At 37.3% G+C, this 26411-nt stretch overlaps 1 protein-coding gene across 1 annotated transcript in view; it reads left to right on the forward strand.

The window, feature by feature from the left end:
* Positions 1 to 26411, forward strand: part of kalrnb (kalirin RhoGEF kinase b) — a 96263-nt gene that overhangs the window by 5524 nt on the left and 64328 nt on the right. The window contains exons 2-13 of the mRNA XM_051897361.1: positions 12258 to 12350; positions 12529 to 12643; positions 13236 to 13428; positions 14365 to 14865; positions 16776 to 16898; positions 17023 to 17214; positions 19402 to 19533; positions 22012 to 22242; positions 23131 to 23253; positions 23434 to 23625; positions 24632 to 24804; positions 25495 to 25669. Of these exons, the coding sequence (XP_051753321.1) occupies positions 12258 to 12350; positions 12529 to 12643; positions 13236 to 13428; positions 14365 to 14865; positions 16776 to 16898; positions 17023 to 17214; positions 19402 to 19533; positions 22012 to 22242; positions 23131 to 23253; positions 23434 to 23625; positions 24632 to 24804; positions 25495 to 25669 (2243 nt within the window). The remainder of the gene's footprint in view (positions 1 to 12257; positions 12351 to 12528; positions 12644 to 13235; positions 13429 to 14364; positions 14866 to 16775; positions 16899 to 17022; positions 17215 to 19401; positions 19534 to 22011; positions 22243 to 23130; positions 23254 to 23433; positions 23626 to 24631; positions 24805 to 25494; positions 25670 to 26411) is intronic.

Consider the following 26411-nt stretch of genomic DNA (forward strand, 5'->3'; position numbering starts at 1 on the left):
AACTGTAAACTGTTGCTACAGTAAAAACCTGTTGATTGGTTGATTTGCAAGCTACCTTGCAGTAAAATGGTTTAATATTACAATATATGTAATTTTACTGCAAAATACTGTCAAATTTATTAGCCAGAAGTCTAAATAATTTTGTAATAAACAATATATCATTAATAATATAAATATTCTCATTTTTGTTATCAGTAATGTTCATTAGAATGTTTTGTGTTATATTTTACATTATTTAGTTAATGTTTATTGCATTATTTAAGTGTTGTGTGTTACCCTGATGGTATTTGTGTGTGTACCATGTGCACCGTCTATATACGAGTATTGGCAATGATTTATAAACAGGCCCCTTATGATGAACTCATGTGACTTACTGTTGTACCAACTGTATTATAATAGTGGTGATCAGTACATTTTAAGGTAAAAAGATTTTGGTACTTCATGTTGGTAAATTAACTTTTATATGACTACAGTTATAAGTAAAATATATATGCTATCTTGCAATATCTGAAACATTTTTCCATAGAAAATATAAGTGGTGCTTGCCTCTGCAAAAATGCTGAGGTGTCCTGGGCTAGGGTTTTGGGAGTTTAAGGTGGTGGCTAGGGCGTTGCTAGGGTGTTCTGAGTTGTTGTGAGGTGATTGCTTACTAGACAGAGTCAAAAAGATATTTGGGTCTCTCCTTCAATTGAAGTCCATAGGTTTATTTCATCTGCTAAGTGAAAATTTGAAGTCTGTTCACATAGAAATGTCCACTAATCACACCATGCCATATCTTGTCGACTAAGTGACCTCAGTAAATGAGTAATTGTAAAAATGTTCTATTATTTTGGAGTGAAATCCAGGATGTTTTGCTTGTGAATGTGTTCTGTAGAGACACACTGTTGAGGTTGTGGCCAGTCAACCAAAAAAAAACAAAAAAAAACTTGGAAACTTGTTATGCAGCTTCCTCTGCGTGTGTCATCACACATTGAACTAGAAAGTGTGTCCTCTTCCAAGAGTGCAATAGTACACAAGTATGAAAATTAGTGGAGATAAGGTGTCGTCTTACGGGAAATCTGTTGGAACTTGATAATGACATGACCTTAGGGTCATATAACATTGTTTTGATTTGTGAAGTCCATCTTCCAAACATAAAAAGAAAATCAACATCAGGAAAATGAACAGCATAGTAAAGAATTATAGAGTTATAAGATAAAAGGTCCATTAGTGGCAAAAGAAATTAGCTGCTTACTGAACATATTTCACTGAGCACTGATTTGAAAAAGTGCGACTAGATCAAAACCACAACCTATCTTGTGTTATTATGAGTTACTGTAATCCCTAAACATATGGATTTTACAAGATGCAAGAGTTGCTCTCTCAACACCTCGTTCCACACAGAAGATGACTATGCTTAAAATTTGGTCTTCAGAGAGGCAAACCTACCACCACACACTTCATCCTCAGCAGGCCATTCTCCTGAATCAGGGCCAGAGGAGTTGCTGTAGCAACTGTTGCCAAGATTCCTGCTCAGGACTCTGAGCAGAATAGGTACATTCAGTGATTATGTTGGCCAGGACACAGTGAAATCAATTTTAGAAGTATTTTTGGATTATATCCATCAGTGGCAACTCAGTGGCACTTTTTTATTAGAATACTTTTACTTCCTGTCATTTGTCATCACTGCACCGATTGAAATGTTTTCTGTAGAAAATCTTGATGGGACTTTTATGTGACTTGTTTTGAATAAATATTTTAAATTGCATTGAAACAAAAGTTGCGATAGACTTTTCTTCCCTATTACAAGGGAAACGACTTCTTAAACAAGAAAAAATGTAGGGTGAGACTTGATTTTGTCCATCGGGAATTGATTGAGTGGTTGTGGTTTGCTATTGGTTGATCTCATGTGAGTGACAGGTTGTCCCGCCCTCATGCCACTAAACACATCATCAGAGAAGAGATGTCGCTGCAAAAAGGAGGGGAAGTTACTTTGATTAAAGAATACAAGGGCACATGAATAAAAATAGAATAATGATGTGCACCAGTGCACAGATAAACTATTTGTAATAAACACTGCTATATAAGAATTGTCTATTTTGATTTCATGGTGACTTTAATTTAGGCTTTTATTCACATATAAACACACACACATAGAGCACATCGCATATGGTAAACATGGCTTGTGCGTGCTTTGCTCTAGAACAAACCTCATTAGTTCTCGTGCATCACATGCACTTTTGAGCTTCTGTGTTTGCCATATTTGATGTGCTCTGTGTGTCAATAGATGTAAATAAAAAGCCTAAATTATATCTGTTCATCATATAAAGTGATTGTATTCCTTCACAAGTCTTGGATTAAACCACTTGATTCATTTGGAATTGTTTTACAGCACCTTCATGACCTTTTTGGATCTTGTAAGTTTTGGTAAATGTACTTTCAATGGAGGGACAGAAATCTGTCAGGTTTCATTAACACTATGTTAATTTGTGTTTCAAAGATTAAACAAAATCTTATGGGTTTGGAATGATATGAGGGCGAGTAAATGATGACAAAATTTTCATTTTTTGGTGAACTATCCCTTTAACATAAACAATAGGGGTGTAAAGTTACATGATTTCATCCCGGACCGTGACGGTACAGACGTCACGGTTTGGTGCATACAGTCAGAAGACGAATACAGTCAGTCACAAGCGATCCAGTCCAGAAGGGGGCGCGTGCAGTAATGCGATGCTGTTTGCTAACCGACACAACAACAAAAAGCGCAGAAGAAGAAGAACAGACAATTTATGCATAGACATGTTTACGTGTAATCTCTCAACCAGTGTTTCAACCGTGGAAAGACATCAATAAAACATCTTGATAATAACATCTCATGTAGCATTAAATTTACCTCAGGCAAGTCATTTAGTGTCCACAGCATGTTAGTTCACTAGAGAAATGAACTCTAGAGGGGAGCGTTTCATTAATATATGCACTATATTAGCTTAGATATTCATTATATTTACTTTACCTGTTAGTAATGTCTTAATTATTTAATATGTTCAAATAAATTTGTCATGAAAACAAGTTATGACATTAACTGTGTAAATAATTATATTTCAAAAATGAATCTGAGTAATAGTTTTACAGTTAGATTTAGAAGTTAATGCAAAACCTGCCTTATGTGCAATTTATGTTTTTTTCTTTATGAGTGTTGATTATTATATCTAAAAATAAATAGCAACTGAATTTAATAGTTTGTGCTCTGTTGTTAATTGTAACCTTTAATATTATAGTAATGTGCAAGAAACGGCCAGTGTTCTTCTGTGTTCTGCTGAACACAAAGGAACATATTTGGAAGAAAATTTTTCATTTTTGGGTGACCTATCCCTTTAACCCAAAAACTGTAAGTGAAAATGGAAAAATATGAAATGGAACATGAATGTACATTGGACTAAAAAAAGCCAAACCCATGGGACTTCATTTCAGAGGTCCTCCACATGCCATTGTTGTATATCTATGTAATATTTCAAAGCCATCTGCCATTAAAAGATATTATCAGACACTAGCAGACTGTCTGATCACATTACACATTTCTGCTTTGAATCACAGGCTTTAGCGAGAGTGTGATTTACACAAGTGATTTAGAGATTATTTTTAGATATTTGTTGGAAAATGCGATTCATCTTAAAATATTAAGACTGTTCATCCCTTCTGCTCACCAAGGTTTTTTCTTTTTTTTTATGTAGTTGATTTTTATTGATTTAATATTTGATGTGATGTTACAAGTAATCCTTTTTTAGTCTTGTAGTCCATTTCTGGTGGTATTTCTAAGCACAAAGCAACCCTTCCGAAAATAGCTCCCATGCCCCATTCAAACCTACATTCCCCTGAATAGCCGGGCACCTATAAAATTAGGTTATATGAGATCACTGGCCAGTGTTATTGGACTGGGACCAGTTTCTGATCTCACAGCTTAGGCTTACACAATAGTTCATACTAACACCAGACCTCAGCCAGCCATTGTTTCTGACTTCCCAGGACTGTTAGGGCCATAAACATAGCTTTACTGGCCTTGTCACCATTCTTGCCTTCTTTGGCTGGATTCGATCCTGTGGGGCCATTTGGCAACTTTTTAGCAGGATTGGTTTCATTTAGTAATTGCAAAGAGCTGGCTATTTCCTGGTACTTCTATAAGCTTTGTGTTACTGTTTATGTGGATACACCCTGATCCTGTAACATGGGAAATTCACAAAGCTTCATATCACAACCCTCTCGTCAGGTTGTATTATGGGTGACATTTCCTGCACTGTGTTTTAATTGTAAAAATTCTTTTGTTAAAGTAATATTATGCACACAGAGTTAAGGCACATTCACACCAAGAATGCTAACTATAAAGATAACTATAACGATGACTATATTTGCGTCCACACCAACCAATAATAAGAACAATAACGGTCTGTTTATTCTAATCTCACGTGCTGCGGTTTCAATGTGTGTACAACATGTTTTTGCTGTTCTTGTTGCATTTACACGGCTTTAACCAGCAGATGTCCTCAGCATGCTATGTTTCGAGTGAATAGCTAGTGTAATCGATCTAATCTAACAGTAAATTTAGCTGAAGAGGTCAATATAGTTGAATAAAAACAAAGCCTAGTCTTTTTCACTGCAACTTCAGATGAAGCTAGACAATGATGTCGAAACTAGCGCTGGATACCTGAGGTAATTTTATTTTAAACTGTTTGATAGCCCGGCATAATGATCTCATCGTTAATACTTCTCACCATTTATTGCGAGAGTATAACCGATTGTTTTCCATATATCCATTTTCTTTAAAGTATCCTTGAAAAGGGGGTTTGACTTGTTTGACTACATTATTATTCGATTTTTAGGACTATATCTTTTTTGTTACCTTTATAGTTATCGTTCTTGTTGTGAACGGGCCTTTAGTTGCACGGCATTCATGCTTAAACCTACAGTATCTCACAAAAGTGAGTACACCCCTCACATTGCAGCAACCATTTTAGTACATCTTCTCAAGGGACAATACTATAGAAATGAAACTTGGATATATTTTAGAGTAGTCAATGTACTGCTTGTATAGCAGTATAGATTTACTGTCCTCTGAAAATAACTCAATATTCAGCCATTATTGTCAAAAAAGCTGGCAACAAAAGTGAGTAAACCCTAAGTGATAACAGTTGTACGTTGTTTAACCATGCAAAGCCACATGTCCTATTCATCATGTTCATGTTTTTGTCTGCTTGTCAGGACCGTACAAATTTGTGTATCTTGTATTAGAGCAGTTAAAATTTGGTGCTTTGAGTACAATTCTCTCATACTGATCACTGGATGTTCAACATGGCACTTCATGGCAAAGAACTCTGAGGATTTGAGAATTAGAATTGTTGCTCTCCACTTCTTATAGCTCTGGCCTAGGCTATAAGAAGATTGGTAACACCATGAAACTGAGTTACAGTATAGTGGCCAGGGTCATAGAGAGGTTTTTCAAGACGGCCTCGCAAGGGTTGATCAAAGAAGTTGAGTCCTCGTGCTGTGCGTCATGTGCAGAAGCTGGCTTCAAAAAACAGACGCATGAGTGCTGCCAGCATTGTTTTAGAGGTTGCAGAAGCGGAAAGGTCAGCTTGTCATTGCTCAGACCATACGCTGCACACTGCAACATGTCGGTTTGTATGGCCGTCGTCCCAGAAGGAAGCCTCTTCTGAAGCTGGCTCACAAGAAAGCCCGCAAACGGTTTGCTGAAGACAAACTGTCCAAGAGCATGAATTACTGGAACCATGTCCTGTGGTCTGATGAGACTAAGATAAACTTGTTTGGGTCAGATGGTGTCCAGCATGTGTGGTGATGCCCTGGTGAGGAGTACCAAGAAAACTGTGTCTTGCGTACAGTCAAGCATGGTGGTAGTAGCATCATGGTCTGGGGCTGCATGATTGCTGCTGGTACTGGGGAACTGCACTTCATTGAGGGGAACATGGATTCCAACATGTACTGTGACATTCTGAAGCAGAACATGATGCCCTCCCTTCAGAAACTGGGCTGAACGGCATGATAATGACCCCAAACACACCGCCAAGATGAAAACTGCTTTGCTGAGGAAGCTGAAGGTGAAGGTGATGGAGTGGCCAAGTACGTCTCCTGACCTGAACCCTATTGAGCACCTGTGGGGCATCCTCAAGCGGAAGGTGAAGAAGCGCCACATGTCTAACATCCAGTAGCTCCGTGATGTCATTATGGAGGAGTGGAAGAGGATCCCAGCAACAACCTGTAAAGCTCTGGTGAATTTCATGCCCAGGAGGATTAAGGCAGTGCTAGATAACAATGGTGCTCACACAAAATATTGACACTTTGGACACAGTTTTGACATCAGGGTGTACTCACTTTTGTTGCCAGTTATTTAGACAATAATGGCTGTATGTTGAGTTATTTTTAAAGGACAGTAAATCTGTACTGCTATACAAGCTGCACATTGACTACACTAAAGTATATCCAATTTTAATTTCTATAGTATTGTCCCTTGAGAATATATAATAAAATGGTTGCTGAAATGTGAGGGGTGTACTCACTTTTGTGAGATACTGTATATAACCCCAGTGTACTCACATGAAGCATACACGATGAAGGTCTTATAAAACATGCAGGAAACAATGCATGGCATCCTTATGAAATATGGATACAGCACTTTGTATGCAGTGGATAAACTCATGACATCTCAGTGATGCCCAGGTCCTTTCATCTGACATCTTAGATGTTACAAAGCTGTCTGTGATATCCACAAAGCTTGGAACAGTTTGTGGGACTGCTGGCTAAAGCAGCAGTCCAGCATTTTCTATCTTTTATAAACACTTTGTGTGGAAATATGTCTTAAATACTGTAGGAATACATAATACATGTTTTGCATGTGTTTTGGTGCTTCAGAGTTTAATTAGGAAACAACATGGTCGATCAAGTTTAATAATTAGCTGCATCCCAATTTGCATAGTTATATTATGCACAACAATTACTTTGCTGATGATGGAAAAGTACTGCTGACGATGTATGACAGACATAAATACAATAAAATTGCATCTTGATTCTATGGACTATCTGGCTATCTATCTTAGCATCTAGCTAAATTCATTATTACATAACTTTTAGATTCATGTTGCTTTTTAAAAATGCCATTTTATCTGCCACTGAAAAAGTTGAAAGAGAAAGCAAGGAATTGCAATGCATTCTGAAAAATTGAAAAATAAATGTGTAAAAAATATACTGAAAAGTATTAATTATTGAATAGTTCGGTGGTAATAAAAATGATGTAAAAATGTGTGTATTTTATGCTTATTAAACTCTAATGTTGTTAGCTTAGCAATATGCTAAAGTCAAACTCCATTGAAATCAGTTGTGAGCAGAGTCTACTTTGCTTTACTTTGCTTTTTATGTGGTGTACAGTGTTGCTACCTATGCAGAGCGTTACAAATCAGTCACATCTCAGCTTGGATGCTGCTTTAGAAAGCAGTCTCACAGTAGGCAGTGAGGCAGCTCAGTAGGTTTTGGAACAGAGCCTCTTTTGTTGTGCAAGATGTTGTGGGCAATACTAGGCGAAAAACATTCACGTAGGCTATGCACACTTTAAAAATCCAAAAATATTATATAATCTTGGCACATTTGACATTAATGTATGACATTAACTAAATTTGGGTTGTATAATAGTCTGACGTACTGTTATGTAGTATTATACATAGCCTGTGTGAATCGAATCGGGATGCAGCGTTACATTTGTTTTGTTTTTTTCATTAAGCAATTAAGTAGCAGGGTTAGAAAGGTGTTACTCATGGGGCTGCAAATCATTACAGTGAGTTTTTTTTGTCTAGACCTTTTCAAAGAACATCTTTGCAGATCTTTCCTAAATGCACATCTTTCCTAAATACAGATATCAATCAATATTTTCATATGTAATATTGTTTTTTCACTAGAGATTTAAAAATACAATTATTCTGTATTACAAATAAAACATATGTAAGATATGAAAACATGTCAAATTTAGTTTGATGAAGTGTATTTAACTTGGATTGTTGATTCTGACATGCTATGTCAGTTTCATGTATTAGTTCACCCAAAAATGTGAAATGTGAATAATTTTCTCACTTTCATGTTGTTCCAAACCAGTATGACTTTCTTTTTTTCTGTGGAACACAAATGTCCTGATCTGTGAAATGACTTGGAATATATTTAAAACCACAAATTTATGTTTATGATCAAATACGCTATGGTTCAAAATTTTAGGGTCAGTAAGATCCCAATTAGTTCACTTTCAAATGAAAATTACCCCAAGCTTTACTCACCCTCAAGCCTTCCATATTCAACTTACGAAGAAAGTGTAAAACTCTTGCAGTTCAAAACGCTTACGCTACTTCCTACGCCTCCCTGTTCGACTTACGGAAAAAGCTTAACTGACATGATGCCAGTTTCTTCGTAAGTTGAATACGGAAGCTAGATATTTCACTTCATAACTTGGATGGGTATTTTTTTTACACAAACGCATCGCTTCGCTTCAGAAGGACTTTATTAACCCCCCGGAGCCGTGTGAAGTACGTATATGATGGATGGATGTGGATGGATGCACTTTCTTCAGCACATACTCGTTGATCCCGCTCACTGCCATTATAAAGCTCAGATGCGTCAGGATATTTATTAATATTAACTCTGATTGTGTTCATCAGAAAGAAGAAAGTCATATACATCTAGGATGGCTTGAGGGTGAGTAAAGCTTGGGCTAATTTTCATTTGAAAGTGAACTAATCCTTTAATACTTTCGTCCAGAAGGATGCAATAAATTGATCAAAAGTGACAGTAAAGACATAATGTTAAAAAATATTTCTATATTAAGCAGATGCTTAAGCAAAAATATTAAGCAGCACAACAGTGATAATAATAAGAAATGTTTCTTGAACAACAAATCAGCATATTAGAATGATTTCTGAAGGATCATGAGACACTGAAGACTGGAGTAATGATGCTAAAATTCAGCTTTGCCATCACCAGTGTTGGGGGTAAAGCATTACTACGTAATCAGATTACTTTTTTCAAGTAACGTGTAAAGTAATGCATTGCTTTTAAATTTATAACAAAACATCTGAGTTAATTTTTCAAATAAGCAATGCAAGTTACTTTGAATTCCTATTTATAGACTGACACCTCTCCTGTCCCCATGTTGAGAGAAACCGTGAGTAAAGGTGCAGAGGTGTTGTGTGCACTGTGTGAACATGATGGTTATTGTAGTTCTAGACTAAATGTGAGAAGGCATTTACTCATCTCACTTGCACAAAAACAGATTCAGTATTCCTCAAAATGAATAAAACCAGTGAAATACAAACTCAGAATATTATGCAAACCTGCAATAATTAAATGTTAAATAACACAAATATACTTTATGTATTTAATCTCACTGTCTCAGTGTCTTTGCTGCTGACCTTTGATGATCCAATTCAACCATACCAATAAGCAAAAATGTCTTTAGATAAACATCACAGTTGTGTTTCATTTTTTAATTTTTTTTATTGCGGAAGTAAGAGTGTTGAGCTTTCTTCTACTGCGTCATTTCACTTTTGATGTGAAAGGGCCTTTACATTTTGTTTTATTGTATTTTGATCAAATAAATGCAGCCTTGGTGCTGTAGTGTAAATCATATTTTTTGTGAGCTGTTGGAGGACTTTGTCAGCGCACAATAGCCCAGATCTTGATGTTGTAAATGGGAAATGACTGTGTTCAAGAATGTTTAAGCAGCCTTGTCCTCATATATATATATATGTGTGTGTGTGTGTGTGTGTGTGTGTGTGTGTGTGTGTGTGTGAGAGAGAGTGTGAAATAGTGTCTGCCCTCTAGCAGGGGCTGGGGAAAGTCAGTTCTCACAGTAAATTTAACATGTCATGTTCAGCATCATACTCTTCCACTCAGGTTTAATAGTTTATGTAGCCTGCAGACGAGAGTGAGCAAGAGAGATGAAATGCAGACATAAGCAGTGTAAACATCATTTTAGGCCTCATACAGACTCAACAGATGTACCTCAGTAGTGTGGGTGTGTGTGCATGTGGCACATCTGTGAGCATGCAGCTTGTGTGTATACTGTATGTGTTTCTGCTGTCTATGTGTGTTTAAGTGTGATTGAACTTTTCTCCACCGGCTGCCCCGGTGCCCAGCTGTCAGCTATGGGATTACAGAGCAGGCAGATTACACCACTAATGAATCTAAACAGAAGGAGACGTGCCAACAGCTGGGTCTCCCTGCCCCCCATCTCGACCTACTATGACCTACTACTCTATTTTCCATGCAGTCAGTATTATGCTTAATACTGTTGTCAGTGTTTACAGAATGCATGTGTCTCTTGTGATCCTTATATAAAATGTACAGAGCAGCAATGGTAGTAGGACGCCCACACAACATACTGTTTATTCATATTTACCAAGAACAACACTGTTGTTGTAATGTATTTATGTAATATTTGCACACATTTGAATTTGAAGGTGCTGTAGTTAATTTAACTCTGCCAGCCAATGGAGTGCAACAGTCGGGTTCCGGAAGTAAAAACTCCATTCATTTTCTCCATAGGAGAATTATTTTTTAACGATAACTTAAAAACCTTTAAAGATGACCTTACTGTGAGCTACGAGGTTGTTAATCGATGGTGTTTGCTTCTGTTGAAGACGTTAGCCAGCATTATTTCAACTTAGTTTTAAAATAATCATGTTTAACAGCGGAATTCTTTGTGAAAAACTGCATTACCCATGATGCTGCACAGAAAATTCTACCAATCAGAGAGCAAAATGCGCCAAAATATCTCGTTAGCATGAGAACAGGGGCTGTCAGTCTCAAAAACAATTAAAAGAACCATAAAAATGCCATAGTTTTAGTGTAGCAGTCATACGATATGAAGTCTACGACGCTATATGATAGCTTTTAAGTAAGAAAAAGTCTGTAATTTAAGTCGGTATTCACTTTGGTGTTCACATTTGTATCATATCAAAAATGACACATCAAGATATCTCATGCCATGTTTAACATCTAGCAATTGCGAGTTTATATCTCACAATTCTGAGAAAAATGTCAGAAGTGGGGGACATAAACTCACAATTGAGAGAAAAAAGTCCGAATTGTGAGATATGAATTGCGAGTTCTGACTTTATAACTCACATTTGCGAGTTTATATTTTATATTTCACATCTTGCAATTCTGACTTTTTTCTTAGAATTGTGAAATATAAACTTGCAATTGCGAGAAAAAATGTCAGAATTGTTAAATAAAAAATTGCAATTACCTTTTCTATTTTTTATTTTAACAAGCTTTCATATTATGATACTACTTTTATGATACATTAATGTAGCTTTTATTTTGTTATTTTTGGAGCTTGACAGGCCCTTGTCACTATTCATTTTCAGCATGAACATGATATCTAACATCTCTGCACTAAATAGAAGAAATAAAATCATATGGGTTTAAATGGAAGGACATAAGGTTGAGCAAATGATGAAAATCAGGGCTTGACATTAATACCCGCCAAATACGGTTTATTTCAGCTGTGGTGTGTAACACACTCACTCCTACTAACCACTTTATTTACACAAAAAAGGCATCTGAAATAATAAACTAAGTGCACTAACCAAGTGTTGTCAAAAATATAAATTTTTCGATACATATCGATAGTGAAATATCTGAAACCAGTACTTTCAGTACTAAATTGAGTTCTTTTTCGCTGCTTTTTGCACTTAAACAGTCAAATACACACAAAATAATATCAAAATGCCTGTACTGGTGATTATTCAGGTAAACACAATCAGTTATGTGAAAGTAAACAGTTGAGAAAGAAAACGTATGTGTGTGTAACAGTATAATGGATCTGTGTGTCAGGTCTTAAAGTGACAGCAGCCTAATATACCTGCCAAATTATACTTAATATACCTAATATACCTGCCAAATTATGAGATAATATTAAAAATATCCATATAGCGGTTTTTCCCCATGGTATCGATGTCAAAATTGTGGCCAGTGAAAATGCTGAGTGGCTAATAACTCTTGAAAAACCATTAGCCACAGTGGCTGGTGAGCAAAAAAGTTAATGTCAAGCCCTGATAAGAATCATTTGAAAAACACTTCTCATTAGATCACTCTTCTTTAAATTGGAACAGGCATGTTTCATTCTTTGTCTATGGTGGTTACAGCCCTGAGTCTATACATAACTTTTATATCCCTTTTTTTCTCTCTTTTTCTCTCTCTCTCTCTCTCTCTCTCTCTCTCTCTCTCAGTTCCGTCTTTCTCATCAGGATCTCTTAGGAATGATGGAATAAAGGCGGCTGATGTTCTAACAGTTTTAAGAGAGAAGGTTGCCTTTGTCTCAGGTGGGAAATATATAATTGCATTGTAAACACACACACACATTCATTCACAGTGGAACAGCTTTGTCTCACCACCCTCTTAAGCATGCACCCACACAGACTCATGGGTATTACTGTAATTAGGGCCATTGAAGTGCTTTGAGTAGTAAAATTAGTAATACAATGATCCTCTTCTTTTCAGGAGGAAGAGACAAGAGAGGGGGACCCATCCTTACCTTCCCTGCACGAAGTAATCATGACAGAATAAAGCAAGAAGACTTGCGCAAACTGGTGACCTACCTCTCTACTGTGCCCAGGTTATAAAATTACAACATTTATTTGGAACGCCACACTTAAAATGTCCCTGAAAGATATCCCTGAAGAAAAGTGTACAGAGAAAGATGTCTCTGTAATAGCCCTAGACTAAAAAAAAAGACTTGCTTGTGCTTGTTTAGACTTCAGAAACCTTATCAAAACAGTTGAAATTGCTTACAGCACCTCTACACTTTATCTTAATATAATTGCTAAAGTTTGTAACATAAAGGATGATATGGGTGCATTTAAAGCCTTTGATTAGAGCATCTATTTGATCTTTAGGGCACTCTGATGCAATGTGATGCAATTTTAAAATCATATAGACTCCCAGCTAACAGGCAACGTTCAGAACTTTAGCTAATGTTCTGGCAAGGTTCTCTCAAAGTTATGAACAAATGTTAATCCAGTGAGTTATCAAGTTATCTGTTCTTCTAATGTTTTCAAAATGTTGGCACAAAAATGTTATTTATACATCTTTTTTTCTGAAATGTTTTAGTCGGCAATTAAGCATATGCACAGATGTTCATTCAAACTTTCTTGGATGGCCTTAAGTTGGCCTTCCTCTAACATTGTCAATTTCTGTTTCCTGTGCAGTGAGGATGTATGTAAACGAGGGTTTACAGTAATCGTAGACATGCGCGGATCAAAGTGGGATCTAATCAAGCCGTTGCTGAAGACGCTACAGGAGTCATTTCCAGCTGAGATCTGTGTCGCTCTCATTATCAAACCAGACAACTTCTGGCAGAAGCAGAAGACCAACTTTGGCAGTGCCAAGTTCACCTTTGAGGTATAAGAATGAAATTTTGACTAATAAGAAACCCACAGAAAAATGCATTTTTAAAAAATCTGCCATCTGTTTCTTAAAGGGTTAGTTCATCCAAAAATTACATATGTCATTAATTACTCACCCTCATGTTGTTCCAAACCCGTAAGACCTTCGTTCATCTTCAGAACACAAATTAAGATATTTTTGATGAAATCCGAGGGTTTTTGAACCACACATAGGCAGTAGCATCATTGCACCTTTCAAGGCCCAGAAAGGTAGTAAAGACATTGTTAAAATAGTCCACGTGACTACAGTGGTTCAACCGTAATGTTATAAAGCGGCGAGAATACTTTTTGTGCACAAAAACAAAACTAAAGATGCAAAAGATGCGGTTTGTAATTTTTTTGACAGAAGTCTTTTATGCTCAAAAATACATTAAAACAGTAATATTGTGAAATATTATTACAATTTAAAATAAGTGTTTTCCATTTGAATAAATTTTTTTAAATGTAATTTATTCATGTGATAGTAAAGCTGAATTATTTTATTTTATTTTATTTATCACAATTAATCATATCAGTACTGGCTAACTCTCCTCACCTGAAGATAATTAAAAGACGTTACATTATTGTGGCAGACGAAAAAGTGAACTCAACATATTGTTTATATCCTCTGGCCCACAGATCACAGCAATCCATTTCATAGAGGTAGACATAGGGGCCATTCATACAGCACCCATTAATTGTGCATTGTTTTTATACCATTGTTTTTATTCACACTAAATTAATTAAATTCACAGCCCTAATTTCCATTTATTTATTTGTAAATTAATTTTACAATGTGCAGTCGATCACTCTCTTGGGTTTAATTTTGCAAATGTGACCAGTGGACTGTATATTAGTCCTTATGTTTCATATACTGTTTGATACATGAGTGGTTATTCTTTTCTTCTCTTAGACCAGTATGGTTTCAGTGGAAGGTCTGACTAAGTTGGTGGACCCATCTCAGCTGACGGCAGATCTGGAGGGGACCCTGGAGTACGACCATGTGGAATGGACTGAGCTCCGCGTTTCTCTTGAGGAGTTCACCGGAGGCGCTCTACACCTTCTTTCCCGGCTGGAGGAGCTGCAGGAGGTGCTTTCCTGCCAAGAGCTGGCCACTAATGCAGAGGAAGCACGGAAACTCTTGGAGGAGCACGCTCGACTGAGGAAGACCATGACGAAAGCACCGGTGGATGAGTTAGACCATGAAGGACAGCGACTCCTTCAGAAGATCAGGGATGGGGGAGATGGGAGGCTCTCTGGTGGGGCTGACTTCCAGAGTTTGGTACCTAAGATTTCCGCCCTGTTGGATAAACTTCAAGTTACACGGCAACACCTTCTGCAAGCCTGGCACAACCGCAAACAACAGCTGGACCAGTGTTTTCAGTTACGGCTGTACGAGCAGGATGCAGAAAAGGTTAGAGGATAGGATCAGAGATGTTGAATCAGGGAAAATAATACTAAGGAAAATTAGGGAGAACAGTCAGGGATGAACAAAAAGGAAAAATAATGGTATACTATAGCAATCATAAAACAAAAATTGTAAATGTGTAACCATGATATGATTATGACTATACAACAACAACAACAATAATACTTTTTATCTTCAGAACACAATTTAAGATATTTTTGATAAAATCCGATGTCTCAGCAAGGCCTGCATTGCCAGCAAGATCATTTCCTTTTTCAGTGCCTAGAAAGGTACTAAAAACATATTTAAAACAGGTCATGTGAGGACAGTGGTTTAACCTTAATATTATAAAGCGATGAGAATAATTTTGTGCGCCAAAAAAAAACAAAATAAAGACTTTATTCAACAATATCTAGATGGGCGATTTCAAAACACTGCTTCATGAAGCTTCGAAGTTTTTACGAATCTTTTGTTTCAAATCAGTGGTTCAGAGCGCCAAAATCATGTGATTTCAGGTAACGAGGCTTTGTTATGTCATAAGGGTTTAGAAATTTCAATAGTTCATGTGACTTTGGCAGTTTGATACGCGCTTCGAACCACTGATTCGAAACAAAAGATTCGTAAAGCTTCGAAGCTTCATGAAGCGGTGTTTTGAAATCGCCCATCACTAGATATAGATGAAAAAAGTCACCTTTTTTTTTTTTTTTTTGGCACACAAAAAGTATTCTCATCACTTCATAACATTAAGGTTGAACCACTGTAGTCACATGAACTGTTTTAAATGTCTCTATGTCTTTAGTAGCTTTCCGGGCATTGAAAAAGGAAATGACCTTGCTGGCAATAGAGGTCTCACTGAGCCATCGGATTTTATCAAAAATATCTTAATTTGTGAACGAAAGTCTTACAGGTATGGAACGACATAAGGGTAAGTAATTAATGACAGAATTTTCATTTTTGGGAGAACTAACCCTTTAATCATTTAATTATTATTTAAATTGTATTTTTATTTTATTAAATTAAACATTTAAATTAATAAAGAATAATTTACTATAGTAAATACTATCGAACTGTAAATTTAAAAAAAAAAATTATACTAAAAATTACTATTATTTTTAGTACTATTATTATTAATAGTAGTAGTAGTAGTAGTAGATAATAAAATTCTTTGCTTCCAGACATTAAACCATAGAGCTTTTATTTTGGCGGAAAATCCAGGGAGACCCAAAAGAGCTTCTCTTTTGTTGACAACAGATTTATAAATATGGAACCCTGCTCATAACACGTGGAACAAAAAATAGAATTAATTACCATGACATCGTAGCCACGTTGCACTAATTTGTTCCCTCAGGGACATACTCACATATATATATATATATATATATATTGCACGGGTAAATACCACTAACATTTAGAGTAATATAGGTGAAGGTCATATGAAAGTGTAAATAATAAATGATGGTAATGGTAATGGAATGTTCACTGTACTCCCTTCTGTGGCCTAATGTCCGCGGGAGGCCTTGTGTTCCGTTTAAGCCCAAACGGAGAGGCAGTCTCACACTCCCCGGTCCTGCTGACTGAGCCCATCTGTGCTCCACAAGAGCCAGAACACTAAGGGCTATTGCTTGTAAAGCAGCCAAAGAGAAAATCTGTGTATATTAAGGTTCATGTGTAGATCACTGGAACACTAACAGGGAGTTAAATCACCCAAAGCCCTAGAAAGACTGTTAAGCAAATTTGCCTGGTACTTTGTAAATATTTATCCAGAAATATGAATCTTGATTGGTCCAGTATGATGATCTTCAGCCTGTGGTCATAGTTTGCTACTTTCTGTGTGTGTCTAAACACATTTGAAGAGTTTTTTTTTCCAGACTGTCTGCGAATGCAGTATTTCTCTCTCTCTCTTTCACTCTCTATAGATGTTTGAATGGATCGGACACAATAAAGAGCTGTTCCTGCAGACACACACAGACATTGGCGTGAGCTACCAGCATGCAGCAGATCTACAGACCCAGCATGACCACTTTGCCATGAACTCTATGGTACGGCGGAGAAATGCTAAAGAAAACAGCCTTGATACACTCTCACTCTCACATGAGACAGCCTTTATTTCTTCTTGTTACTAATTTAATGGTATCATCCTCTGGCTCCTGTCTCTCTTTTTAGAACGCATATGTGAATATCTCGCGTATCGTCTCAGTGGCAACGCGGCTCTGTGAGGCGGGTCATTATGCCGCCCCTCAGATACAGCAGATCTCTGGTCAGCTGGATCAGGACTGGAAGAGCTTTGCCTCAGCACTGGAGGAGCGCAGTGCCATCTTGGCCATGTCCTCGGTGTTCCACCAAACATCTGAACAGGTAATGACTGGGCTGTTTGTTCACTTATTGTTTATAAGAATAAATTTATCAAAATCAGATTTTAGATTTTTAGATACGCCCTTATCCGATTTTAAAGTGCCCCTATTATGGGCACTATTTTACTATTTTAAAGGTTCCTAATGTTGTTTTGCAGGTCTCCTACAATAGGTTTACATGCATTCAAAGTCAACAACAATTTTCTCATAATATACATTGCACATCATCTCATTTCTCATTTATCTAAAACAGCTAGTTTGAAAATTCAGACTCTCTAAGCCTCCTTTCTGAGAGCCTGCTCTGCTCTGATTGGTCAGACAGCCCAGTCTGTTGTGATTGGTCTACTTGTATACACAGTGATACGAACAATGTCGTCGGTTTTTCAGTATCAATTCCAACGCGAGTCCTCATCTTTTTTTAAGGTGCATGCAAAGTAGGTTCACAGCACAGAAAACCACATTTTCTCGACATGTCGACAGCACGAACCAAACTGTTCTCGGCCTCATCTACAACTACAGAGTTTGAGGGCAGGTCAAAGTAGACATTATTTGTGGGCCGCCAATGAAGACCATAGGCTGGCATTATGCAAATTTGTTACACTGGTACATGTTTGTAACAGAAAGTGAGACTGGAATTGCTGACGACTCGTTTCAGCAACCTTTTACTTTCACAAACAGCTATATTACATGCTGCATGAAAGGTAATATTTAAAAAAGAGTAATAGGGGCACTTTAATACAATTTTTTAATGTTGAGTGGTGATCGTTTATAAAGGACCATATTTTGAACTTTTGGGGATATTTTTCATCGCTAAAATTCTATGTATTGTTGTTGCAGCTTGTTTGATTAGTTGGAGCCTGTGTCACAAGTGACATTTTCCACTTTATGTAAATTATAATTTTTAATAAACAATCCTTTTTGCTTTTGAAATGAGTCAAAATGCACCTTAATGAATCAGTCATTTACTGTGCTAATTATTTTCTATTCTTGGACTGGGTGGATTAGGAACTGAGCTTTATTATTTTAGCCTGTATTATTTTAAAAGAGCAATCAAAATTTATAAATGAGAAATATTCTGAAATCTTTTGCACATATGGGTCCTTTTTCATTGAATGAAAAGTTTTTAGTTTATAAGTATGATTTTTTTTTGTGACAGGTGGTCATTTTAATTTTTACTGTTTTAATGTTACTCATTTAAAACAATTAATTTATTATTATCAATTATATTACATAATATTTCATTTTATTTTACATTATGAGCAAAAATTTGCTCTGACAACAGTGTGATTATTATTCTTTATCAAACAATGCTATGCATTGTGAAATCAGAAATTTGGTCTCAATTTAATTTGATTCAGGTTGATTTTGGTTATTTTGGTATGCTTCATAAAATCAGGTAAAGTATTTTAATCAGTGTGAGTGATTGTAATAAATGCATTAATTTTTTATTTCCAGATCGATGCATTGTGATGCATCATTTCAATTTTAAACCTTTACCTTTTAGGCTTAAGCCTAGTCCCAGACTAAAATGCGTGTTTGAGCTGTTTTAACTGAAAGCAACGTGCACAGGCATATCTTAAAGGAATAGTTCACTCAAAAATTCTGTCATCATTTGCTCACCCTCCAAACCTGTATTAGTTTCTTCTCAAAGGAAGATATTTGGAAGAATGTAAATAAACGAACAGATCTCGCCCCCCATTGACTACCATAGTATTTATTTTTCCTACTATGGTAGTAAATGAGATCTGTTTGGTTACTGGTTACTAAATTCATACAGGTTTGGAACTACATGAGAGTGAATAAATGATGACAGAATTTTCATTTTTGGGTGAACTATCCCTTTAAGACATGCCTGTGCAAGTTGCTTTCAGTCTCTTGATTTATTTGATCCTTTTATTATGTAATACTAATTCCCGATTTCCTCTATGTGCAACTGTACTTACCTCTGTCAGCTTCAGTCTGTTTCTTCATTAATAACTCCTTTGTCTAAATGTGCACACATAGCTTCTTCATGCCTTTTTGATTTATGACCCCAATTTGTATGATCCTCAGCAAGTTTGTTTAATTATGTCTGAGCTTGTATTTAATGAGTGTGTACAACTGTGCACCTCTGTCCTCTCTGGTTTTATTACATGGACCTTTTATACTGTAAAGTTTAAGAGCGTGTTCTCTCTCTCTGTGCTGTTCTTAGTTTCTGTCCAGCATGGAGGGATGGGTGAAGTCATGTGGTGAGGGCGGATTGCCAACGGCGACACAAGAACTTGAGATGGCCATTCACAACCACCAGAATCTGTACGAGCAGGTCACCACAGCATATACAGAGGTGAGAATTTCAGGAGCTGCTCTTTTTAGTACACTTTTTAAATATGAGATGTAGCCTGCAATGCTTTGTTTGTGGGCAATGAATTTCAGAGTTGGTTGGTGGATCAATGTTGTGGATCTGGGCAGTAGTAGTTATTTTGAAATTGCTAAGGAAGTGGAAAAGATGCATTAGTGCATTAGTATTTTTACATTATTTACAGTTGTTACATAAAGTAGCCTCCCATATAGACCGTGATACAATATATATTCACTGTAAAAAATGATTTTTCGAAGTTGTAAATAAGGGTGTGTTCACACTTGTAGTTCGGTTCTCTTGGTTCTTTTGGTCCGTTCCAAAAAAAAAAGATACATTTAGTCCTGGTTCACTTAGCGTTCACACTGTCAATTTTAACACCAAATCTAAAGATACAAAAAAAAAAAAAAAACGCCTTTTATGGCGTATATTTTGCAACAGAACTTGTTGAACATCCAAAACAATGCTGGGTGCTGGGCTAAATGCGCTTGCTGTATGTGTGTACAGTACATATGATGGTATATGAAAGGTCAAAAGAGTCAAAACAGTGGCAGGAATCCCTTTGTCACTCGTACAAATGAAGATCTGCTGCGAGGAGATGCGGTTCTGATGCCCGTACCAAGCTATGATGGGCAACATCGTGACTATGACGAGAAAAACAAGTATGCTTCAGCATTCTGTCCTTTTTAGGGTCGCATGTTTGTTGTTCTGTTTTTGGTTTGTTTACATGGCTTTGATCCGTGTTGCCTTCATATTTTGAACTGCACCAGAGTTCGTTTGAAAGCGGACCGAGACCTAGCTTTTCAGGGGTCTCGGTCTGCTTGTTTGGTGCACACCAGGGTTGGGATGGCAGCCTTCACACATGAACCCCACTAACAGAGCAATCGCACCAGACTTCATTTTAATCGAACCAAACCTGCCAAGTGTGAACACACCCTAAAACAGATTGAGTATGTTTAACAAGAACACACTATTTCAGTCTTTCTACTTCAAAATTTCACATTTAATTCAATGTGTTACTTGCAGTTTTTGTGTAATTATTTGTGACCCTGGTCATAATTCCGAGGGTATATTTGTAGCAATATTCAATACAATACATTGTATGGGTCAAAATTATCAATTTTTCTTTTTTGCCAAAAATCATTAGGATATTAAGTAAAGATCATGTTCCATGAAGATATTTTGTAAATTTTCTACCATAAATATATCAAAAATCTAATTTTTTGAGTAGATAAGCATTGCTAAGGACTTCATTTGGACAACTTTAAAGGTGATTTTCTCAATATTTTTTTTTTTTTGCATTCCTCAGATTCCAGATTTTCAAATAGCTATATCTCAACCAAATATTATCCTATCCTAACAGACCATACATCAATGGAAAGCTTATTTATTCATGGAAAGCGTATTTATTAAAGGGTTATTACTCATGACCCTTATGACTGGTTTTGTGGTCCAGGGTCACATTTGTGAAAGTGAAAATAGTTTCATATATTGATGTATTTCATACTGAACACTAAGCTTAAAATGATTGCCTTTGTAGAGCGGATTTAGTTCACAAACAACTTAGTCATACTCTGTATAGCCTAAATATGATTTTTATTTACAATAAACAATACTGTAATTTGCATTAGCAACTTACTCTTCATGCCATCCATCAGTCAAGTCCCCTGCACACATGAGCACTGAGGATCATATTCCTTCTCTTTCTTGATTCATTTTGAGTCAGGACATGACCAGTTCAGTGAGTTGTTAACCAGTGACTCGCTTCGAACGAATCATTGAATTGACTCGAGAACAGCTGCAACTTGATTCGCAAATGAAGGCTGCATCCGAAAACTTAGGTAGCTGACTTGTTTACTATTGTTACTACAATAGTAATTTCTCGCTAGAAATGACATCAGAAGCGGAAAACTTTGGTCAAAAACATACATTTACACACAAACTGACCAGCAACCGCAACTTTCAGACGCCATCTTTATTTTTCTAGCTCAACTGTCACCGAATGGAACGCATAGGATTATGGGATATCAAAGGCAGCGAAGGATACATCTATGTTGCCTTCAAAAATCAATTAGATAAAGGTATCTCAGAAAGTGAGGCTAGCATTGGATTCGGAAGTGCCTTAATGCCTTCCTACCTTAAAATGCGTCCTCGGAAGGCAGCATTTTTAAGTTTTCGGATGCAGCCGAATTGTCCAGAGCAATTTGTGAAGCGATTCTACAAATTCATTGAAAAGAATCAAAAGAATGATTTGTTCATGAATCGATCATGTCTAATATATCTCAGAGAAACGATTTCATCAGGTTTAAAATAATAAGAAATGATATTTTATGAAAAAAGGTAGAGGAGCCAAAAAGTAGGATATTATGCTACGTAATCTAGTAATCAGTACTTTAAAACACAAATACACAAAAAGTAACAAAGTAATAAAATACAAAGTAATGAATGTTATATTTCGTATTGCAGGTCAGTCAGAAAGGAAAGACCCTACTGGATGTGTTGCAGAGGCCTCAGCCCCCGGCTGACTCAGGGTCTCTGACGGCGGGGGCCGATTATAGTCAGGCGGTGAGGGGGGTTCTGGAGGTGGTCCATGAGGTAGTTCATCAGTATCGCAGACTGGAGGGTCTCCTGCAACATCGCAAGCTTCGGCTGCACCAGAGACTTCAGCTGTGTGTGTTTCAACAAGACGTGCAGCAGGTATATCACACATGACAACACACAAATGCACACATGCACTATACAAATCACTCAGATATGCATGCACTCATATGCATGCAACACACAAACATACACTTTACCCACATAATTCACCATCTGACAAATTTGACCCTAAACTCTCAACCTTTCAGTAGCTGTTTTTAGATCTATACATGTAACGATGTTTCTCCTACGGCAGAACAAATATCAAGTGCACAGAGTATTAGAGGAAGTGACAAGGAAGTGACACAGACCCTGACTCATAGAGTTGACTGAGATTGCCTTAGCGTCCTCGAGGGACGGCAGTATTGTGCTTGGCTTTTAGTCAATTCCTCTAACAATACACTCCACTTCCTGTGGCCATCGCCTTCGGGGGCTTTTTGTTGTACCTTCACCGGTTCTCTGTCAGGACTGTGTTGTTTCTTTGATGTGACTGGATCCTTTCCAGGGTCTCTTTAGACAGAAATAAGGCCTACTCAAGCATTGAGCTTGTGCAGTGTACTAAAGAACTTTGACTTCTTACTGATGAAGTTTGTTGAACCTTTTCAAAAAATCCACTGGGCCTCTTTACAACTAACTATTTAAGCTCTGACTTGCTATTAGGATTTGTAAAATGTTTCTATAGGAAAGAAACATTACAAATTAGACAACTCGTGAAAAAGAAGTATACTATAGCATACTTATTACAGAAATAATATACTTGAGGGAAAATACACCTTAATTGCATGTTATTTGAAAATGAAATGAAATCAATAAAATTGTATTATAGTTTAAATTTATATTAAATGCAGTTAGTTAAACTTAAGAGTGCTTTTTGACTTAATTAGAATTAATTACACTGTGTGTGTGTGCGTGCGTGCGTGCGTGTGTGCGTGTGTGCGCGCTTAGGTCTTGGACTGGATTGAAAACCATGGAGAGGCATTCCTCAGTAAACATACAGGAGTTGGGAAGTCTGTACACAGAGCACGAGCGCTACAAAAACGACACGATGACTTTCAGGAGGTGGCACAGGTTAGAACCCACTCCGTTTATGTTGTGTATTTTTTGCCTGTTGGGAAAGGAGCAAATAACCAGTAGCAGTGATATCATTCATCATACTATTGAGTTTCCTGTTAATATTAATGGAAGATGTTTTTAATGTACTTGCCTCTCTCTCTCTCTCTCTCTCTCTCTCTCTCTCTTTCACTCCAGAACACTTATACTAATGCGGATAAGCTCTTGGAAGCAGCGGAGCAGCTGGCTCAGACGGGAGAGTGTGATCCAGAAGAGATTTACGCTGCTGCCCATCACCTGGAGGTCAGAGTTCAGGAGTTTGTACGGAGGGTGGAGCAGAGGAAACTGCTGCTGGATATCTCAGTGTCTTTTCACACCCACACTAAAGAGGTAGTGCACGCACACACAACTTAAGAGTGCTTCTCAAAAAGCTAGTTGTGACTGATCTCTGTTCATGCGTGAGAGCTTTTGTTAGTAGCTCTCAACTCCACTTACTGACTGACTGCACTAATTAAGAACAAAACTGAATGGACAAAGCCAACATACTGAGATTTTATTTCTTATGAGAGCAATATTTCTGACTGTAAAGGAATAGAGAAACCGGCTTACAATGCTCTAGCAACATTCCAGAACTGACCCAAAACACCCTAGCAACAGCCACCTACAACTACCTAGAAACACTTTAACAACCCCCAAAGTGCACTAATAAACACCTAGAACAACTGCCTACCAACCACCTGCCTGCCACAGGGAGGCTACCACTAATGCAACCACCTAGCAACAACCCACAACACTGTAACAACTGCCTAGCAACACCCCTGCATCCACCTAGATCACACTAGCAACACCCTAGTCATTCTGTTGCTAGAGTGTTCTATGTGGTTGCAAGGGTGTTGCTAGGCAGTTGTTATGGCGTTGTGGCTGGTTGCTAGGCTGAATATCCATAACAACTTAGCAACTGCCTAGAAACAACCCACAACACTGAAACAACTGCCTAGCAAAACCCCTGCATCCACCTAGAACACTCTAGCAACACCCTAGTCACTCTGTTACTAGAGTGTACTAGGTGGTTGCAAGGGTGTTGCTAGGCAGTTGTTATGGTGTTGTGGGTGGTTGCTAGACAAAATATTTAGAACACCTCAGCGTAATATCTAGAACAATCACCTAGCAACACCCTTGCAACCTCCTAACAATGCCATAGCAACTTCCCAGAATGCGCCCTCGTAACCGGTAACCTAATAACCAAACTACTGCCTAGCAACACTCTGACAATCACCTATCAACAATGTTGAAACATTCTATCTATCCATCCATCCATCCATCCATCCATCATCTATCTATCTATCTATCTATCTATCTATCTATCTATCTATCTATCTATCCTGTCTGTCTCTAGCTGTGGTCATGGATGGAGGACTTGCAGAAGAGTCTTGTAGAGCCAGTGGTGAACTCTGAGTCAGTGGATGCTGTTCAGGAGCTGATCAGACAGTTTCAGCAGCAGCAGAGCAGCACGCTGGATGCCACACTCAATGTCATCAAAGAGGGGGAGGAGCTTATTCAGCATCTGCGGTGAGTTTGACAACATGCTCCTATTGTACAGTATTTCATCATAACCCAACTCTTTTCACATTTTGCATTCCAGATGTTACCAAAATTATTCTCAACGTGATACTTGCAACAGCCTTGAAAAAGTAACAAAGTTGTGAAGTACAGGATTTAGCACAAGAGCTCTTAACTCTCAGGACCAAATCTGGTAACCATAGGCTACAGCCCTAACAATCAATATTAATAATATTCGGTAACAAAGTGTTAATTTTGATAGTCCACTTTAGACATTCTGCTAATTATAAGTAACTTATAGTAACTACATATCAACAAACCCTCATTAGAGTATTAGTAGACTGTCTGCTACCACTTTATTTAAAAGGTCCCCCAACAGACATTCTACTGACTATAAGTAACTTTGCAACTACATATCAGCTTATTCTACTAACCTGAACCCTAACACCTAACCTTAACCTAACAGTCTACTAATACTCTAATGAGAGTTAGTTGACATGTAGTTACAGAGTTACTTATAGAATGTCTAAAGCGGACCGTCGAAATGAAGTGTAACCTAATATTCTTTTTAGATTACGTTTGAGCATGTTCATACATGTGATGGGATGCTTTTATATACTGGTTCTGGATTAACATGCCCTCTACTGATATTGATTTGCTCTTGTATGTGTTGGCGTGGGTTTGTGTGTGCTCAAACAGAGACTCAGCATTGGCCTGTAATAAGCTTCCTCATGCCAGCTCCGTGGCTCATATCGAGGGTGTTCTACAGCAGTTGGATGAGGCTCAGGCTCATATGGAGGAGCTTTTTCATGAGCGCAGGATCAAACTGGACATCTTCCTGCAGCTCCGTATCTTTGAACAGTACGCCCTGGAGGTGTGTGAATGTGTGTTTGATGGCCTGAACCCATTTGCATGTCTGTATGTATGTTTGTGTATTATGTAAAATTAGTTTTAATTTGTAAATCCGTTTTTTGATTTAGGAGTGTTGTTTGAATTACTGTATAAACTATATCTCATAGTTCACCCCAAAATTCTGCCATCATTTACTCACCCGCATGCTGTTCCATACTTGATTGGCTTACTTTCTTCTGTGAAACAACAAAGGTGAATTTTTGGAGAATATCGTGCCTACTCTTTTCAATATAATGAAAGCAAATGAAGACTAGGGCTGACAAGCTTAAAAAAAAAAGAAAGAAAAAAACAACAAAGAAACAGATGCACCATTACAGTATCACGACAGTGGTCCATCTGACTCATACACTGTATTCTTCTGTCTTCACTTTAGTCTTCTGAAGACAAACCAACATTTAAGTTTTTATCCACTGATAATCTTTGCCTTCTGAGCAATGTTATTTTGCTGTATATACAATCTGGTATTACAGTGTTTATTCATATTTTAATAGGTTTTTATTTCATATTTATATATTCAGTTTTAAAGGTGCAGTAGGTGATCTGGGAAATGCTAACATTATCCTGCTAGAATTGAAACATACGATTCCACCCTCCCTGCAAATCGACGTCCAAAGCCACGCCTCCTCCAAAACACATGAACGCACACACACAGCTGCTCTCGGCAAAGCGTCACAAGAGACGGCGTTAAACTACCTCATATCTCA

Source organism: Ctenopharyngodon idella, chromosome 6, assembly GCF_019924925.1.
Source record: "Ctenopharyngodon idella isolate HZGC_01 chromosome 6, HZGC01, whole genome shotgun sequence".
NCBI classification, from domain to species: Eukaryota; Metazoa; Chordata; class Actinopteri; order Cypriniformes; family Xenocyprididae; genus Ctenopharyngodon; species Ctenopharyngodon idella.